Source organism: Periplaneta americana, chromosome 3, assembly GCF_040183065.1.
Source record: "Periplaneta americana isolate PAMFEO1 chromosome 3, P.americana_PAMFEO1_priV1, whole genome shotgun sequence".
Classification (NCBI taxonomy): domain Eukaryota; kingdom Metazoa; phylum Arthropoda; class Insecta; order Blattodea; family Blattidae; genus Periplaneta; species Periplaneta americana.
In genome coordinates this window covers 121,924,709-121,939,927 of record NC_091119.1, presented here as the reverse complement: position 1 = coordinate 121,939,927, position 15,219 = coordinate 121,924,709, and the positions used below count along the sequence as shown (strand labels likewise).

Below are 15,219 nucleotides of genomic sequence, written 5' to 3'. Positions count from 1 at the left end.
AGTATAGTGTGTCCAAAATATTATTTCTGTTTTGAACAGTAGCAGGCAGTTTCCATTTCCACGTTGGACAGTTTCCGCTTTGGACAGCTTCCGTTTTATTCAGGAAACATTACACATAATACATACGAATTTCGCCAGGAACAATAAATTGTTCCGAAATAGACAGGATTCCGGATTATTCAGGTTCTGATTTGAACAGGTTTCATTGTATAACATGCTTCTTAAAGAGAAGAGTCATTGTCTCCTTCGCATAGTGTAGTCGGTAGCATTGTGGTCTTGTATTCGAAAGGTTTTGAGTTCGAATCTCAGTCTATACTTTGTTTTTTCATTCTCATTTTTTACTTCCTGTATACTGATAATAACCAGTATTGTGAAATATTTAACAGAAAGTTAAATATTTACAAAGGGCAAGTTAGATACATAATTGCAATCCTTTCCCTTGTATCTTGTATTTAAAGAGACTAAACAAAATCTTCTCGGATAGAAATAAACAAAAATAAACCTTAATTAAAAGAAATCCTTCTCGGATAGGAATAAACAAACATTATCCTTTTCTTTGTATTAAACAAAATAAAGAAATACATCTCGGAGACCAAAAACAAAAATCAAAATAGATAAAAAATTCAATACCGGGTATGTATTCCCTTCGCATCTATAACCGCCTGCATCCTATGGGGTATGGATGCGATCAGGCGTCTCAGGTACTGTCAACGTGAAGATACACGATCCCAAGCGTCCTCAATAATGTTCCAGATTGCATCTTTTGTGGTCGGCCAATGTGGCATTGTATTTATCATCGCGTTCACAGTTTTCTTCATCTCCGACCACACATTTTCTAGGACATTCAGATCTGGTGAATAGGGAGGCCATTCCATCAGTCTGATATATGGCCTCTCTGAAAACCATCTCACGACCTCGGCACATGTGTGAACACGATGATTATCCTGTTGAAATATGATCTCATCATCATCAGGATATATCATCCGTACAGAGGGAAGCATAACATTTTCCAATAAGACCTTGTATTGTTGGCATTAAGATTTCCGCCGAGACGTAGAACACCCAGACCGTCACTGGACATCCAGCCCCAACATGGAACAGATACACGGCCACTGCAAAAGTGAGCTGCCACATGCGTAGGATCATATCGGGATCCCCGTGAATGGTAGACTATTTGGTACATTTATTTCTACTTTTTGTTTTCTATTTGATAAATATAGTGTAAACCAACCCACTGTCTCATCTTTAATACCATAAAACTTCAATTTTTTTTTACTAATATACTATGGTCTACACAATCAAATGCTTTAGCCACGTCACAAAAAATCCCACCGACATGTAGTTTCGAATTTAATGAATTTAATATTTCATCCACCAAACTAAAAGCAGCATTCTCTGTCGATTTTTGTTTTCTAAATCCAACTGTTCTAAAACTAATATATTGCTGGACTCCAGGTAATGATATAATCTATTATACATAACTTTCTCAAACACTTTTGAGAATGGTGTTAATAATGATATGGGTCTATAATTAGCAATGGTACATTTATCTCCCTTTTTGTATATTGGTTTTACTACGGTATTGAATATTTGAATCTTTCTGGAAAAATACCACGTTGCATTGACAAATTGCATATATACCTTAACAGAGGGGATATTATTTCAGAACAAGCTTTCAGAACTTGACTTGGAATTTCATCATATCCAGAGGAATATTTTGTTTTTAGTTGTTTTATCACATAAAAAAGAACAAAATATTCCTCTGGATGTGATGAATCTCATGCTACTGAATACCATCTCGCTACCACCAATCCCATTGATGGTAAATAACATAGTAGTTGATAAAGCGTCTCTAAATAACAGAATAAATATTGTAGGAATAGATGCGTGGTAGCGTTTACCACTCAAGCTTCCTACACTTGTTGCGGGAGACGAACTTCACATGCGCACATGCTACACACTCCAAGAGCTGAGCTCATCTATATGTCTTCAGGCAGCGCATCTGAACTGAGAGAGAGCGTCAGTTCCTGTCCATATGGTATGCACGTCTCTCCCCAGTGCCGGTGTTGCCACCTGGTGGTGGTCTCGTTCCCTTTTCACCACTCCACACAGTGCTAATTCCTGATGTCAGTCGCTTAAACCGTGTCGCGAAATTTGCTATTAGTGGGACATATGGTGTCCATACAAAATAAATGGCTACTTGTAGTCTCCAATACGGTATTGAAATATCTCTGCTATAGCATGTATATTTTAGTTTGTGTGTAGAAGTAATGGAGATGTGTTGTAGAAATTGCAGATTGATTTAATTTGTGATAATTAAAATCCGTTTTTATTATATTGGATAAACTACAATTTGAAGATGTTCCGGCCTTGCATAGATTCCAACTAAAAAACGATCTCGTAGTGACATAGAGGAATCTCCTGCAAGTATATACATTGGATGATGCAATACAATCAAATAGAAAAGCGCGAAGTTTTGTGGTTGGAAGACATGAAAGATTAAGAACGCAAACTGTAAAAATTGTACATAATGAAAAATTTTTTTCGATGCATAATAAAAGACAATGGCATTTTGTCACACAAAAATTAATAAAGTGGTATCAGAAGCAACAGGAGTTGGCATGAGAGCTAAAAAAAATATATTCAAGATTTCAGGCCCAAACATTTATCAAAATCCAACGAAGAAATGCATCATTTTCTCAGTACCCACTCACTATAATTGACTGTATACCCATGAAAAAGTAAATGTAATATTTTATTATTTTTCTTTTCAACTGTTCCCTTTTATGGATTGGATTAATTGTAACATGACTGGTATTATTTTCTTTTGGATTAGGCTAAGTTGTAAATGTGACATACTTTTTAAAGCTAATGTTACATGATATAAATATGGTGTTGTAAACTTCGATTCATTAAAACCCAAGAGAGGTATAATTAATATATAGCCTATCATGTATAGGCTACTGAAGATATTCAATTTTGTATATTCATTTAAAGATAAAATGATTTACTGCTTGACACTATCGTGAATGTAATGCTAAGAAGAAATACGAAACTGAATGAAAAGAATAATGGTATAATCATATGATAATAATGATGATGATATTATTATTATTATTATTATTATTATTATTATATTATTATATGCATTTTTTCAACTAATGAATAATTAATTCAGTGGAGAACATTATATCAAACTGATTCACTACTTGAGAAACATTTTGAATAAATGCACCTTTGACTTAAAAGAAAGTTTTGTTTTTTAGTCCCAATTTTAAAAGTACTTATACGCAATAGGAATACACTGGAACCCCCTCCCCTGTTGCTTGACTTTCGGCAGAGGATGGAGAAGTGGCAATATTGGTAAAAAGCTGTGGCTATACCCACTAGCGTCATGCATTACAGACACTATGTTCGGTTCAAATTTGTCGAATATGACGAAGTTTGATATTCGCTTCGCTCTGCAGAAGGAGGTCTGTCATGTTTATTTCATCTTGTTATAAAAATATTCGGTGTCCTCCACTCCTACCCCTGCATTGTTTTATCTGCTTAAGAACTTTAACACACATCTTGCAATTAGTTTTTCATATGAAATAACACGAATTTTGTAACGTCTTGGTTGCATCTTTCATGTTCGAACATTGCAGGACACTAATCCCTATCCTTTTTTTCTTTTCATTGTCAGTTCAGATTTTGGGAACAAATGAAGAATGCTATTGTATTACACTGCAGAAACTGATGATATGGAGAGAGGTCGTCATAACGTCGGACATCACTATGACATACGCACTATGGTTATCTCATTACAGTACACACTTCCTTCTTCCTCTGACTACATCTCATTTGTGTTGCAGAAACCATGTGACTGGGCTTGCAAGCATCAGCACTGCAGAAATACGTGCTTCCAATTATGTGACAGAAGACCTTGCAACGAGCCTTGTGATAAGTTTCTTCCATGCCATCATCCCTGCGCTGGTTTCTGTGGTGAAACATGTCCACCTCTTTGCAGGATATGCCAAGGACAGGAAGATTTTGAAACAACAGCTGAATCTGCTACAAGGTAATAACATGTTTCAAGTAAATCTTATTGTAATAATTTATTATTTATTCCAATATTAATTATAGGCTTACATATTGCAATAATGAGGCTGACGTTGGGAAAAATTATGCTTTCACATTTGGACAATCTTAACATTCGATGAAAGAGTAATGGAACGGAGAAAAATTCTCTCCGGCGCCGGGATTTGAACCCGGGTTTTCAGCTCTACGTGCTGATGCTTTATCCACTAAGCCACACCGGATACAACTCCGACGCCGGTTAGAATCGTCTCAGATTAAGCTCCAACTCTTGGGTTCCCTCTAGTGGCCGCCCTCTGCACTACGTCATAGATGTCTATGAACGCAGGACCGAAGTCCACACATGTGCTGAGGTGCACTCAATATGAGTGACTAGTTGGCCGGGATCCGACGGAATAAGCGCCGTCTTAAATCACGGAGTGATTTATGCATATCATATATATTATTTTAATGTACCGAAGTACATATGATATTTCCATGCAGATATTCTGCGTCATCATACGATGAAAGAGTAATGGAATGGAGAAAAATTCTCTCACTAGTCACTCATATCGAGTGCACCTCAGCACATGTGTGGACTTCGGTCCTGCGTTCATAGACATCTATGACGTAGTGCAGAGGACGGCCACTAGAGGGAACCCAAGAGTTGGAGCTTAATCTGAGACGATTCTAACCGGCGTCGGAGTTGTATCCGGTGTGGCTTAGTGGATAAAGCATCAGCACGTAGAGCTGAAAACCCGGGTTCAAATCCCGGCGCTGGAGAGAATTTTTCTCCGTTCCATTACTCTTTCATCATATAATGACGCAGAATATCTGCATGGAAATATCATATGTACTTCGGTACATTAAAATAATAAATCTTAATATTGTTTATTAAATTTCTACACCTATGCACTGCAGAACAATCATGGAACAACTGGAAGCAATGGTGGATGGTTGTGTCTTGACTTGATTTCGTTACAACCCTTAGTGTTGTCTCTGCGTCATTAAAATAGTTGCACTTCAGTGATTCTGTTTGTTTTGGAAACAGACACTAAGTCACTTGGTTCTTAGTCTGGTGAACACAGTGGCTGTGACAGCACACAGACTTCTAGCTTGCTATAAATTCTCCAACAATAAGAGAGCCCTATTGTTTGGTGCGCTATCAGGTATTGTATTGTATTGTATTTATTTATTTCCTGTACAATCTATTACAGATTATAGGTTCGTCATTAAGTACTGACACAAAAAGGCGCGCGCGCGCGCGCACGCACGCACACACACACAAAATTTCTAATAATATGAATTTAATTTTAAAATACTTAAGTTCTGAAAGAAATAGTGAAAGTACCAAAAGAAACAATAAATAACAAGATACCTACATAATAAATTTCAGTTTACAAAGACGTCTCTAAAAAAAATAGAATAAATAATATAGACTAAATAAAAACCAAGATACATAATGAGATTACATGAGCAAAGTTATCATCTGAAGTGATTTATTAGGAGATCGATTGATCCTTTAAGAACCTTGAGACTTTATCTTAGTTATTCCGTATATTTGTTGTTAATGTTGTTAGGGTAAGAAAGAGACTTACATGCAACCGTAATGAAGGTAGGTATTCTATGTTATAGCTTTAATGTTTAAAATCAATACTTTTGGAAACCATGGACTGAAGCAAAATAGCTTGTACTCTGGTTTTGAAACATTCATAATTTAAATGTTTAATATCACCAGGTATCTCTAATAAGAAACCTGTATGAGAAGTAGCCTACTGTTAAGACATTTGGTAATAGTATGACAGTTTATATACAAGTTGTTGGCAGCTCTAGTGTTATTATCATGAATTTCAGAGTTTCTTTTAAAATAGGTAAGCTTTTTATGAATGAAGCAAACTGTTACTAGAATGTACATTGTGTCTGGACCATATGTCCACAATGACTGACTGGCCACGTGCCTGGTGGGAAGGCCTCTGAGAGGCCGCAGAAACCGTGCTTGTGCTTCTGCCATTAAGACATCTATGCTGGCGCAGCTAGTCAAGGCCTTCCCATTCATATCAATAGTAAGATGTCTATAAATAAAGCAGTTTATCTGTAACTTCGCCTCTGGCAGTATTCGTTCAGCTGAGGATAGACAGCAGATCGTTTCGTCATGGTAAACAGATATTCATTAAGGGAACATATTTACATATACAACAAAAATTGTGTATTTCAACGAGGTGAAAATTCAGACCTAAATTTCCTGACAGGTCTGTATCCTCTAAAAAAACATCATTAAGTTTATTAAATAGATTCAATAAAACAGGTTCTGTAAATGACAGAAAAAGACGACAAAAGCGCTGTGTTCTTACAGAGGAAAAACTGGATGAAATTAGTGGAGCATTAGTGCGTAGCCCATGCAAGTCTCTGAAACGTTTAGCACAGCAGACAGGGGTTTCTAAAGCATCTGTGGGAGTGGCAATAAAATTATTGGAACTAAAACTATACAGATTTCCATCATGTCATGATTTACAGCCCCAAGATGCAATTGCAGGCTTAATTTTTTCAAATTGGTTGTCAGAAAAAGTAAATAATGAAAAACTTTAATACCAATTTATTGAGAAAATGTGAAATATGTGTACAAGAAAATTGACATCATATACAGCATTTTCTGTGAAGAGGGTGAGTACCAAATTATAATGTGTTATGTATACCTAAGTTTTAAGGAGTTTAGTTGCGCGAGCACGCTTGCCATCTCAGTGGCAGAAGCACGGCCTACCTACGGGTATGTGGCCAGTCAATCATTGTGGATGTATGGTCCAGATGCAGGGGAGTGGTAAAATATTTCATTCTTGAAAAATTTCTTTGCTTGGAGTGCATGTAACAGAAGTCATCAACCCTGTTCTCGATACTGAGGCCGTATATTACATTTTCAAGCAAATGTTTAAAAATAGCAGAAAATAAGCAATAGTTGCATTCAGGCCAATATGAACTCTGAGCACAATTCCTCCACTATCATAAAAAAGAATTATTAACATTGTCTCAATTTTTTGTCTTGAACTTTTTTTGATTTGACGCTACCAATCCCACTTTGCTCTATTATTACTGTATTGTATACCAATGTTGAAAAATAATTAAGTTAGGAAGTGATACTAAAAGTGGATTTTGTGATTGTACATATGTAATTACATGATTCGTTCTTTCATGGTTTCTACATGAAGAACAGATTTTGATAAAAATTTAATACTGTACTCTTGTGCTGTAATGTGAATTTTTCATTAACATTTGGAATAAAGCCAAGCACAGTTTCGGCCTTTTCTATTGCCATGATGAAATTATTTTGGAAGTGGGAAATATGTCTTCAAGATCCATTACTTAAAATTTGCGAAATTTTCCATGACATCTTACCATATCTGAGAATCAGTGAATATGAAATCAGTGTTCTGTACTCATTTTATAAAAGTTTTCTCACGTCATTTACTCTGAAGTGTGAGTTCTGTATCACTTGATGAACCCTTGTTTGTTATGGTAAATTAGTTTTTCTTTTTACAATTAATTATGCCCTTGTGTACTTATGTTTACTCACAGTTTTACCTTTATTAACCTCTGTAATTTCCTTAGTAAATTACTGCATATAAACGGATATGCTTTTAGGGCTGGGGGTAAGTCTCTCTCTGAGTGTGCTCGTGCTCACAGAGAAACCAACTGCAAACAGGTGGATATGAATGATAAACAACGCAGAACAATGTGCTATTAACAATGAGTGCAAGACGTGCTTCCCCTACATTTAACCCTCAATGGGAAGAAAAATATTTTGTAGTGTTTGAAAATGGAAAAGCACGCTGTTTGATTTGTGGCACTATTATATTGTATATGTCACATTATAATATTAAGGGACATTTCACAAATGTACATGCAGAGGACTATGGTGAAGAAAAATTGTATGGAGTAGCTCGTGAAAAAGTGCTTGATAACTTCAAAGAAACGATACAAAAAGAAAGTCAGTGTAACAGTGAGAAAATTAATCAGGCAGGCATAATCTGTGTCAGTTTTAAAATTGCAAAACAGATTGCTCAGTCATCAAAACCTCTCTCAGAAGGAGAATTTGTGGAGGAGTGTTTAATACCAACAGCTGAGGAAATATGTCCTGATTTAATTCCTTCAGGGCTCTCAGTTTGTCTCGTCACACGGTCACCGAAAGAATTTCAGAAATGGCTCTATATATAAAATTTAGAAGAACAACTGAAAAAGAAGATGGAATCATTGATATATAGAGTATTTCAAAAGTTAATTCAAACATTAAACCGCTATAAATATTATAATATTTGAGATAGGGAAAAACAAAAACATCACAGTGTTGGACAAACAACGGGGTTTACAAAACATTGGGAAGATGTCCACCATTCTCTTGTTCAACAACATACAGCATTCTGTCTGCAACACCATGCACAGCATTTTGCAGATAATGTCTTGGAATATTGACAATTTCTTGCGAGATGGCATCTTTCAGTTGCAGTAGGGTTGTTGGATGTGTCAGGAAAACTCGTTCTTTAAGGTAACTCCACAACCAAAAGTCGGCCGGATTGAAATCTGGAGATCGCAGAGGCCACATTGTTGGAAAGTCCCTACTGATGACTTTGGTCGGAAAACGAACCTCAATTACGAGTGTTAACTCCACCATTAATTTTTTAGTAGGTTATTTTACAACACTTTATCAACATCTTAGGTTATTTAGCGTCTGAATGAGATGAAGGTGATAATGCCGGTGAAATGAGTCCCGGGTCCAGCACCGGAAGTTGCCCAGCATTTGCTCATATTGGGTTGAGGGAAAATTCCGAATAAAACCTCAACCAGGTAACTTGCCCTGACCGGGAATCGAACCAAGGCCACCTGATTTTCCGGCCAGATGCGCTAACCACAGGTGTGGACAATAATGGAATAAGACAGACTGTTACAGTAAATGGGGAGCACTACTATACAGAACTTCGTCATCCCTAGACTGAGGAATCACGATATGGAAAACATAATCTTCATGCAAGATGGCGCTCCACCACACATCTTTATCCCTGCAAAACAATTAATTACGCAGATGTTTGGGGATCGTGTCATCAGTAGGCACTTTCCAACAATGTGGCCTCCGCGATCTCCACATTTCAAACCGACCGACTTTTGGTTGTGGGGTTAAAGAAAGAGTTTTCCTAATACATCCAAAAACTCTACTGCAACTGAAAGCTGCCATCTCGCAAGAAATTGCCAATATTTCAAGACATTATCTGGAAAATGCTGTGCATAGTGTCGCAGACAGAATGCTGTACGTTGAACAAGAGAACAGCGGACATCTTCCCAATGTTTTGTAAACTCCGTTGTTTACCCGACACTGTAATGTTTTTGCTTTTTCCCTATCTCAAATATTATAATATTTATAGCAGTTTAATGTTTGAACTGACTTTTGAAATACCCTATACTACTCACTAGCACTGGATGAGTGTAGTGACACGAAAGACATTGCTCAGTTAGTATTGTTTTTATGAGAAGTCGATAGTGATCTCAACATTATTGAGGAATTTCTAGAGCTTGCTTCATTAAAAGATCGGACCACAAGCAAGGATGTGTTTAACACTGTTGCAAAGATAATTGAAAAAATTAATCTTCCTTTTAGACAGTTTAGTTTGTGTTGTAATGGATGGAGCGCCTTTGATGGTGGGTCACACATGTGGATTCATGGGAAGACTTTCAAGGTTTATGGCAGAAAGTGAAATAAATTTGGACGGCATTTTACATGTACACTGATACATAGGAAGCATTGTGTGCCAAGTTAGTGACGTTAGAGAAAGTAATAACCACTGTTGTCAAAATTGCGAATACCATTAGAGCAAATGCGCTTTGTCATAGACAGTTTCAGGAATTCTTAAAAGACATAGAATCAGATCTTCCCTATCATTCTAAAAGTTAGATGGTTAAGTAGGGGTAAGATGCTTGAGCGCGTTTTTAAGTTACGGTGTGAAATAGGCATCATCTTAGAATATAGAATTTACAGAGTTCAGCAATAAAGACTGGGTTTGTGTTGTGGCTTTTTTTTAACGTATTTAATATATAACCTAAACACCAAGTTATAAGGAAAGAATAATTTCATAATTACAATGATTGATGACCTGAAAGCTTTCATGGATAAATTACGAATGTGGATTTATCAGATGGAACAGAGAGATTATACCATTTTCCATCTTTAAATAATGTGTTCGAAAATGGATTTGAAGACCTTTTAGTGAAGTACAAGAAAATGATGGAAGACATATTGTGTGAGTACAACAACAGATTTGCCAATCTGAAATCCATGGACGCAGAATGGAGTATTTTTCTTTCACAGTTACGGAGGCACCATCCGCATTGCAAATGGAAGTAATCAACCTCCAAAACAGTACACCTCTGCAGATATCAGGGCTGTTAGGATTAGAACTGTACCATTCATTGCCCAAAGTGAACTTTCCAAATTGTATCTCTTCAGCAGCCGTATTGTTGCGATGTTGGATCAACGTACCTCTGTGAACAATTTTTCAGCAGATTGAACAATATTAAAAGTGCCTCGTGTAGCAATTAAATGACCAAAATTTAGCATATTTATTGCTGTTGAACTGCTCCAAAGCAGAACCAAACTATGACATGATAATACATAATAAAAGGTGTCATGCTTCAACCTAAAGCTCCGAACTGGGAAGTAGATCTATAGCTCACACAGCATATATTTCTCTTTATATTCTCTTTTAGTTTAGTGTACATACATTAGTAGAATTCGATGGGTTCTAGATTTGAATAAAGTTTGTGATCTGATCATCAGAAATCTGAATAATGTGACACCTACAATTTATTTTGTCGTAAATAAATACTACATTTAATTTTCTGTTCACAACAAAATGTAAATGTAGCTTACACATTGCATGCTGCTGGTCGATTCTTATGTCCATGTTAAACACAATTGCGGGAGTAGAAGGAGACCGCTATCTGAAAATCGTTCAAGCTAATTCATATATCTCCCAGGCCTGGCTTACGTTATCCACATTTATCTTGAATTTTTATATAGTTGTTATACCGGGTCATCATTATGTTTTTACTAACATTTTTAATATTAACCTGATTATACCTTCATTTTAACAACTAAGAACCGCAAACACTATGTTACCCCCTTCCACTTCTGGAGTTTGATAAAACAAGTGTAAAATACAAACAAATCACTTTACTAGGTATAGGAGGGAAGAAAAGTAGTGCATTCATTTACGTAAACTAGGAACTATTACGATTTTCAGTTTGATAATTTTCGTTAGGTTTTTATTTACTCAAAATACAGTATAGTATTAACAATGATTGTTTTTACTCACTAACTGAACTGTCCAGGCGGGCGTATTCATTATGCAATGTAGCCTATAATACACTGTCTACAGCACTTCAGCATACAATATGGAGAGTGCATTTAAATTGAAAAATAATCAAAATATGGATATTCAAACAAATTGTTGAAAATTATGGCCGTTCATTTCTATATGGGCTTCAGTTCTTTTGTGTGCATATTATCGAAAAAGTTTTTAAGCATATCTTCTGAAATTGAATGTATGTTGGAATGTAATTCTTTAATTCTTCTATTGTTGTGGGATGTTTAACAAACACAACTGTTTTACAGTAACCACAAAAGAAATAATGCAAAGCATCTATTGACATGGGGGGCCATAATCCTGTGCCTCTTGAAATAATAATTCTGTACTTACTCTATAACAAAGTATTTTACTTATGTATTGTAATCACTTCACTTCTGCCCGATTTACACAAGATAAATTTACTCAGATTACTGTCTACTGTCCGTCCAAGTAGTTATGTAGCAGGGTCATAGAAAGGCGGAAATCACGTGACAGTGATTTAACGAGGCCCTTTAATTTTAAACAGTTGTATAATATTACGTAGACTTCGAATTCCTGACAACAAATGTTTTCAGAAAAGAGCTAAGACAACCTAGCCTTTATAGAGGGGCCGGTAGAAACGGATGTTGGAAACAGGGAAGCGATGTAACCAAACAGATACAGTATCTGTGCGAAAATATGATCAATAATGCACTTTATTCACTGGAAAATACGACCATATTTCTGGAACATACTGTACTCACTCAATACTGTATACTGTGACCAGACGACTTTGACTGCATATGCGCCCTTGGGTGGAAGTTCACTACTAGAAGGGGTGGGAGTGAAGTACGAGGCGCATCCAGAAAGTAAGTTTCCCGATTTTTTCCCCTTGAAAGTAAACGTAATTAGCCGTGTCAATTGCGCATGCATAACAGATCTATGACGTATCAATCATATGCCAGCCGAACAGGTCCCACCTGGTGCCAGTAGCGTGGCAGCAGTGGTCCGAAATGGAAGCTCTTATTCCTTCTCCCACCGCCTGCGAGGTTCGATCGGTGATAAAGTTCTTTAATGCACAAAGCATTGCGCCAATTGAAATTCATTGGCAGCTCTGTCAGGTCTATGGGCCGAACATCATGAGTAAGCAGATGGTGCGTCGCTGGTGTAGGCAGGTTTCCGAGGGTCGTCAAAGTGTCCATGATGAAGAGCGCAGTGGGCGACCGTCCCTCATCAATGATGATCGTGTTGAGCTGGTGCGGCAGTGCAACATGGAGAACTGTCACTTCATGATTACGGAGCTGAGCAGCCATTTTCCGTAAAAATCGCGATCCTTGTTGCATGAGATTGTCACTAAGCACCTGCTGTTCAAAAAAGTGTGTGCCAGGTAGGTGCCGAAAAACCTGACACCCGAACACAAAATGCAACATTTAGGAGCAGCACTGACATTTCTGCAATGGTATCACGATGACGGCGACAAGTTCGACAGGATCGTCACAGGCGATGAGACTTGGATTTTGCACTTCACTCCGGAAACAAAGCAGCAGTCAATGCATTGGCGGCATAGTGGATCTCCGGTCAGGACGAAATTCAAACAGACACTGTCGGTATGGAAAGTGACGTGCACGATGTTCTGGGACAGGAAGGGCATTCTGCTCATTGACTTCCTTCCAAGAGGTGAAACAGTGAACGCTGACCATTACTGTGAAACACTGCGAAAATTGCGATGTGCCATTCAAAACAAGAGGCATGGAATGCTTACTGCAGGTGTTGTGCTCCTCCATGACAATGCTCGTCCACATACAGCTTGGTGCACAGCAGCTGTTTTGACGGAATTTGGATGGAAGTTGTTTGATCATCCACCCTACAGTCTTGATCTTGCTCCCAGTGATTTTCACGTTTTCTTGCACCTCAAGAAATTCCTGTCCTCCGGTGAGCGTTTTGGCAACGACGAAGAGCTGAAGACGTCTGTCACACAGTGGTTCCATTCACAGGCGGCAGAGTTCTACGACAGAGGGATACAAAAGTTGATCCCACGATACGACAAGTGTCTCAATTCTGATGGTGGCTATGTTGAAAAATAGCTGAAACAATGCTGTACCTGTTGCCAATAAATGTTTTCCTGAAAATGTGTGTTCTTTTTTTTTTTAAAAAAAAAGGGAAACTTACTTTCTGGATGCGCCTCGTACAATAAAAAACTCAGGTACAATAAAAATTGAAGTAAAAATAAAATTTTATTTATTTTTTTATTTTATTGGGTTATTTTACGATGCTTTATCAAGATCTAGGTTATTTAGTGTCTGAATGAAATGAAGGTGATAATGCCGGTGAAATGAGTCTGGGGTCCAGCACCGAAAGTTACCCTGCATTTGCTCGTATTGGGTTGTGGGAAAACCCCGGAAAAATCCTTAACCAGGTAACTTGCCCCAACCGGGATTCGAAGCCTGGCCACCTGGTTTCGCGGCCAGACGCACTGACCGTTTCTCCATAGGTGTGGACGTAAAAATAAAATGATGTCCCTATACTTCAACCATTACTATGTAGGTTTTACTTAAATTTATTGTTGTTTATTCCTTACACTGGAATGCTTTCAAATTATTATTTATAGGAAGTACCAGTACTCTTAATCCCAGAGAAGGCTGAGTGAAATTAAAATACTCTAATTACATTTTTTCGTCCAATCTTACTCTTTTTACTTCATATTATCAAAATAACGCTACCTGCATATTACACGTAACTCCCACATCTCATTCGATTTTGAAGCAGGAGTAATGTTCAAAATAACGCTATCCATATATTACACATAACTCCCACATCTCATTCGATTTTGAAGCAGGAGTAACGTTCAAAATAACACTACCCGTATATTACACATAACTCCCACATCTCATTCCATTTTGAAGCAGAAGTAATGTTCAAAATAATGCTACCCGTATATTACACAAAACTCCCACATCTCATTCGATATTGAAGCAGAAGTAATGTCGAAAATAACGCTACCCATATATTACACTTAACTCCCACATCTCATTCGATTTTGAAGCAGGAGTAATGTTCAAAATAACACTACCCACATATTACACTTAACTCCCACATCTCATTCGATTTTGAAGCAGGAGCAATGTCCAAAATAACACTATCCGTATATTACACATAACTTCCACATCTCATTCAATTTTGAAGCAGGAGTGGTGTTCAAAATAACGCTACCCATATATCGATATTGAAGCAGGAGTAATGTTCAAAATAATGCTACCCATATATTACACATAACTCGCACATCTCATTCTATTTTGAAGCAGGGGTAATGTTCAAAATATCGCTACCCGTATATTACACATAACTCCCACATCTTATTCGATTTTGAAGCAGGAGTAATGTTGAGTATGTTGCTTTGTATGAACATGGTATGTATTGTTTTTTCAGATTTGTGTATTTAGAAGATTGTGGACACACTGTAAAGGCAGAAATACTGGACGAGTTGGTGGCTCAAGCAAAACATCAGATAGGAATGCTTGTGTGTCCAGATTGTAGCTGTTCTATTATAACAACAGCCAGGTACAGGAACAACGCAAAGACATTCTTCCAGAACATCTCTCATGTGAAATCAATCATGCTGCGGAATATGGAAAGAAAGACACCCAAAGAAATAAGCTTCTTAGGCTTTAACATATTAATCGATGACGATTATGACTTCGATGATGACGAAGATTCTTTTCATCTCTTTAAACAATTGAGATACAATCCAAAAATGATTGAAGGTAATATTATTGAATAATATATTCTGCACGGATATGTA

The 15,219-nt window shown here is 37.1% G+C and overlaps 1 protein-coding gene across 1 annotated transcript in view; it reads left to right on the top strand.

Annotated features, from left to right (window-relative positions):
* LOC138696479 (NFX1-type zinc finger-containing protein 1-like) overlaps positions 1–15,219 on the top strand; it is a 108,014-nt gene that overhangs the window by 87,892 nt on the left and 4,903 nt on the right. Inside the window, exons 13-14 of the mRNA XM_069821492.1 lie at positions 3,855–4,060; positions 14,847–15,181. Of these exons, the coding sequence (XP_069677593.1) occupies positions 3,855–4,060; positions 14,847–15,181 (541 nt within the window). The remainder of the gene's footprint in view (positions 1–3,854; positions 4,061–14,846; positions 15,182–15,219) is intronic.